Source organism: Quercus suber, unplaced genomic scaffold, assembly GCF_002906115.3.
Source record: "Quercus suber isolate HL8 unplaced genomic scaffold, Cork oak 2.0 scaffold_118, whole genome shotgun sequence".
Classification (NCBI taxonomy): Eukaryota; Viridiplantae; Streptophyta; class Magnoliopsida; order Fagales; family Fagaceae; genus Quercus; species Quercus suber.
Window position 1 is genome coordinate 814,193 of NW_027069583.1, and position 6,104 is coordinate 820,296.

Here is a 6,104-nt window from a genome sequence, read left to right on the forward strand (position 1 = left end):
CCATTATAGGACTTGCTAAACGCAGCTATAGGGTACCTATAGTGGCGTTTATATAAAACGCCACTATAGGGTACCTATAGTGGCGTTTTTGACAAACGCCGCTAAAAAAAACGGCACTATAAGCCAATTTTTTTGTAGTGCTTACTTTTGCTACTGTAATATAGCATTTGAAATGTCTCATACAATAGTGTTTTTGGTATTTGGTATTTAATTTGTTGTGAAAATGTTTTTTTTTTTTTTTAAGAACCTATAGTGGCGTTTGTCAAACGCCACTATAGGTCGTACACTTACAGGGCCTATGGTGGCGTTTGACAAACGCCACTATAGGCCTTTTTCTCTGCATGCACAAATTAAAAAATCCCAAAAAATGCCTATAGTGGCGTTTGTCCTACACTTACAAGGGCCTATAGTGGCGTTTGTCAAACGCCACTATAGGTCTATTATAATTATAAAAGAAATTAAACCCAGCCGAAAAAAAAAAATTTTTAAAAAGTAAAAAAAAAGTGCCTATAGCAGCGTTTGTACCATGAGAAACGCCATTATAGGTCAGACCTATAGTGGCGTTTTTAAAAACGCTACTATAGGCCCTTAAAAACGCTGCTATAGAGTACCTATAGTAGCGTTTATATAAAACGCCATTATAGGACTTGCTAAACGCAGCTATAGGGTACCTATAGTGGCGTTTATATAAAACGCCACTATAGGGTACCTATAGTGGCGTTTTTGACAAACGCCGCTAAAAAAAACGCCACTATAGGCCAAGTTTTTTGTAGTGTCAATTAAGTCCATTCAAATTCAACGTACAATCGCCCATTATATAAACACTCATGGATGAAATATAAAATAATTTTAATTCTAGGTGTAGGATGTGACTACCTCCACCAAAATGTAGATTCTAAAAGGAAACCAAGATTTGGTTATCATACTGGCTCTACTAGCCAGTATTTTCCAAGCTGGTACTCAGGCTAGTCAAAAACACTTCAATTTCATCTTGATTTAAATAAAAATCACTTCAATTTCATCTTGATTTAAATAAAAATACCAGCTATTCCAGAGTCATTCTATTTTCTCCTCCACACACACACACACACACACACACACACAAACTATACTGGAGTCATTTCAACTGTATTGGAGAAAATTTCGGCCAAATTGATCAATAAAATATTAAGGATAAAATTTAACTACAAAATTAGTTGTAGCCTAATGTTATAGTCTTACTTAATAAAATAAACATGATTACATATTTTGAAAATTTAACGTTGAATCGCATGTTCTTTACACTCTTAATATACGTATCAAATCTTGTGTCAATCGGATATTATTTACTATATGATCTATAAACTTATATTTTATGCATAATTTTAAATTGCAAAAAAATGCAATTTAAACAATTTATTGATGACATAGCTATTGATCTTTAATATTCTAGAAATTTTGCAAGCATGGAGTATATAAAAAGAAGATGTAATCCAATAGTGGATTTGTCAAAATTCACCTTTATTAAAAAGATATTGCGTAAAGTTGTAATTTTAAGTTGCAACCACTTTTGTAGTTAAAATTTTTCCAAATATTAATTTATCAAAAACAAATAGCCCACATCATCACACTGTCACATTTTATATTTATAAACCATCCCTTATTCTAATTTTGTTGCCCAAATCAGATTTGTTTCTTTCTAATTTTGCTAAGTGATTACTCAAGAAAAAAAAAAATGCTAAGTGCGCCCCTGCGTGACAAATTGACAATCCACCACTCCACCCACGTGTCAATTGAATGCACAATTTGACCATTCAATTATTTTCAATTGCCATCTATCAAAAATGAAAATAATATGTAATGATTGTTACCATAACTTTTGAGTAGAGTTGTGTTGTGCCATTGAATTAGAACACATTTCCCTCTCCTTTGTGTGCGTATGTGTTTGTTTCTAAAAAAAAAAAAATTGATAATTGTCCCATATTGCTTAAAAGAGTGTATTGTGTGTAGAATAACTTCTCCCACATTCCCTTAAAAGTTTTCATGATTTTTGAGTGGAGTTATGATGTACTTTTGTATTAAAACTCATTTCTCTCTCCCCTATGTGTGTGTGTTTGTTTCTCAATATATATATATATATATCAATTTATTGTCATTAATGAGCTAATATTTATTTTATAGAAATTAGCATATTAAGTGAGGTATGGGCCAATAATTTTAAATATTTTTACCAAATCATATGAATTTTAACCAATACACACATTAACACATACTTCAATGTTTTTTTTATTTAATCAAAAACTAATCTCAAAATTGTTTGACCTATTAAAAACAATCACAATTATACAATTCATATTATACATTTTTTGGAGAAGAAAATCAAATTATAAATAGTATTAGTTTATACTTTTTAAATCATATATTTCTAAAATATAATATATAATGATTTCTCATTATATATATATATATATATTGATAAGGGTAATTTTGTAATTAACCCATGTCGAAACAAAAGGCGACGGACATAACAAGGTTGTCAGCTTCACACATGAGAGACAACCTTGTTGTAAAGTCTACAGTTCCACCCCATACCTGACAGCTACATCTTGGGCACAGTAAGTTGAAGATAATAAGCTGAAAACAGTAAGCTAAAGACAATAAGCTGAAGAGGAAGCTGATGAGAACAAGCTGAAGAGGGTAAGCAAACCTCCGTCGGGATCCATTAGTAAGTGACAATGTTAGGGTGTCCATGAAGCTCATCGCATAGCCAACGAGTTGACCTAAGGCAACGAAGATGGGTAGCCAATGCCAATAAAGCTGAAGGGAGTAGGCGAAGCTGACGACCCTAACGTGGTTTGTCTTGGTCCCCACGTTTGTGTATATAAGGAAATGTCTTGCGCTTCATGTTTAGTGCTAATCAAAAGGACTCCTACAAGGAAAGGGTTCCGTTAAATACGCTCATAAAGACTTCTATAAGGAAAAGACTTCTGACCCAAGGAAAAGATATTAACCCTTTACTACTATAAAAGCCCCAATACCATCACTAGCAAAGGTACACATAATTCACCCTAACTCTGGTATTCTAGAGTTGTGAGCAAGAGATTTCTCTAACTTGACCGTCGGAGGGTATTTGGCCGGTACCACACCGGTACTCTTCTTAAGGTCTTCAGCTTTTGTGTTATGCAGGTACTGTTTCGAGCGTGCGAGAATTGTGTGGCTCATTAGTGATTTTTCGGCATCATCAGTTAGTGCAATCTGTGGGAATTTTTTACGACTTGTAAGCCATACTATCGCTTCCCAGACAAAGAGTTGCATGGTACTTACTCCCTCGATGGTGACTACCAACAACGTTCAGGGAGAAGAACCACGCCCAACTGCACTTGAGAGACAGGTGCAGACTCTCATTGCAGCCGTGGAACGCCTCACTAGCAAAACAACGATCTGGAAGAGCAACTGTGCCAAAAGAATGCAGGGCACGACACTCAAGAGGAGGACCAAGAAGGTACTAGTGCTGAGCAAAGAGACCAAGAGAGGCCAGAAGGTAGTAACTCCCCAAGCAGACCGAAGTGACAAGACATGAGCCGTCCATCCGTCACTAATATGGCTCCACCCCACATTGTCGTGGAGATGTAAATGATGAAGGAACAGATGAACTTTATGATGAACGCCCTCAAAGGATGGGTGTCTAGCGACCTTGATGATCTGGTCCATCGAACTGATTCGCCGTTCACCACTTCTGTCAATTCCTTCCCCCTACCACAGAAGTTTCACATGCCGCAGATAGAAAGTTACGATGGAGTCAAGGACCCTTTAGATCACCTAGAGACTTTCAAGACCTTGATGCACCTTCAAGGAGTAGCAGTTGAAATCATGTGTAGGGCCTTCCCTACAACGTTAAAGGGTCCCGCGAGAATTTGGTTCAGCCGACTGAAGCCTAACTCCATCAGTACTTTTAAGGTGCTAAGCACCCAGTTCACTTCGCACTTCATTGGGGGGCATAGGTATAAGAAGTCTACTACATGTTTGATAAGCATCAAGCAGCGAAAAGACAAGATGCTAAGATCTTACATAGCCCGCTTTAACAAGGAAGTGTTCTCGATCGATGAAGCTGATGACAAGATACTTGTAGCAGCCTTCACAAACAGGTTGTGAAAGGGTAAGTTTTTGTTCTCTCAATACAAAAATGACTCGAAGACTATGTCAGATATGCTTTACAAGGCAACCAAATACATGAATGCTGAAGATGCACTTCTTGCCCGAGAGGAGAGACCCAAGAAGAAGGAAAGACAAGAAGACGTACAGCCAGATGGGGGGCAGAAGATGGCTAGAACTGGAGAACCATGGGAGGACCGACGCTCTGAACCACCTGCGGGGAAGTTCACAAGCTTCACCCCGCTGACTGCCCCAACCGACCAAGTGCTGATGCATATTAAGGATGAAGGAGCCCTGACCTTTCCTGGCAAGTTAAAGGGAGATCCTAACAAGAGGTCCAGGGACAAATATTGCCGCTTCCATCGTGATCACGACCATTACACAGCTGACTGCTACGACTTGAAGCAACAAATAAAAGCTCTTATTAGGCAAGGAAGGCTACAGAGGTTCTTTAGCAAGGAGAAAACTGACCCACCACAGGAGCAAGCTCCCCGATGGGAGAACGAGCGCCCCAGACCACCCATGGGAGATATAAGAATGATCGTAGAAGGCTCCACGACTCCTGGGTCGTCAAAAAAGGCCTGTAAGACTTACCTCAGGATGGTTCAAAACATCCAGCTGATGGGATCTATACCCAAGATGGTGCGGATCGACAACCCCCTCATTGGATTCTCGGAAGAAGATGCACGACATCTTCACCACCCACATGACAATGGACTCGTCGTTAGCATACAAGCAGGAGACTATAACATGCATCGGGTTCTGGTTGACAACAGTAGCTCGGCTGACATCCTCTACTACCTCACATTCCAGCAGATGGGAATTGATAGGGAGCAACTAGTTCTAACTAACGCTCCGCTCGTTGGCTTTGGAGGGATGAGGATATTCCCCCTTGGTGTCATCACTTTGGCTATAACTGTGGGCGACTATCCCCAGCAAATCACTAAGAATGTAATGTTCCTCGTGGTCGATTGCTCATCCATTTACAACGTCATCATAGGACGGCCTACCCTCAATTCGTGGAAGACTATAACCTCAACCTACCATTTAATGATCAAGTTCCCTACTGATTATGGAATAGGGGAATTGCGGGGAGATCAAGTGGCGGCACGCGAGTATTACGTAGACATGATGGAAATGGATGACCACTTCCAAGCCATGAGCATAGAGGAACATCGGACAATGGCAGAGCCCGTTGAAAGACTTGAAGATATACTTCTTGATGATTCTCGACCAAAGCGAACAACCAAGATCGGCACCCTTGAAAACCCGACAGTCCGCCAAGGCTAAGGAAACCTACCACTTGGAGACACTTGACGGGCAGAAGCTACGCCATCCGTGGAACGCTGAGCACCTCAAGAAGTACTACCAATAGAAGACAGCATGAAGAACGCTACTCCTCATTCCTAGTTTATTTTTTTTAGTCATTTATCTTAGCTTACTTTTGCCTACAAGTACTTTTTAAGCCCAAAGAGCTGAAGTTTATTCTTTTTGGAACGATTTTCTACTTATATATGCATTCATCATAATAAGAGGAGTTTGTTCAGAAATAACTGGCGTATTTGTTATGGGGACGAAGTTAGTTAGTCCTTAGGTGGACGAATTCATAATTACGTCTAAAAGTGGACAAGTCTACTACTAAGTCCACAAAGTCGACAAGTTTACTACTAAGTCCACAAAGTGGACGAGTTTATCACTAAGTCCACATTTACTACTAAGTCCACAAAGTGGACGAGTCTACTACTAAGTCCACAAAGTGGACAAGTCTACTGCTAAGCCCACAAATTGGACAAGTCTATTGCTAAGTTTACAAAGTAAACGAGTCTACTACTAAGTCCACAAAGTGGACGAGTCTACTGCTAAATCCACAAAGTTGACGAATTTATTACTAAGTCCACAAAGTGGATGAGCCTACTACTAAGTCCACAAAGTGGACGAGTCTACTACTAAGTCCACAAAATGGACGAATTTAT

At 39.2% G+C, this 6,104-nt stretch overlaps 1 protein-coding gene across 1 annotated transcript; it reads left to right on the forward strand.

The window, feature by feature from the left end:
• The first annotated feature begins 4,176 nt into the window (after positions 1 to 4,176).
• On the forward strand, positions 4,177 to 5,421 carry LOC112033772 (uncharacterized). Its single transcript, XM_024066546.1, has one exon. The coding sequence runs from the start codon at positions 4,177 to 4,179 to the stop codon at positions 5,419 to 5,421; it is 1,245 nt and encodes a 414-aa protein (XP_023922314.1).
• Positions 5,422 to 6,104: the final 683 nt, after the last annotated feature.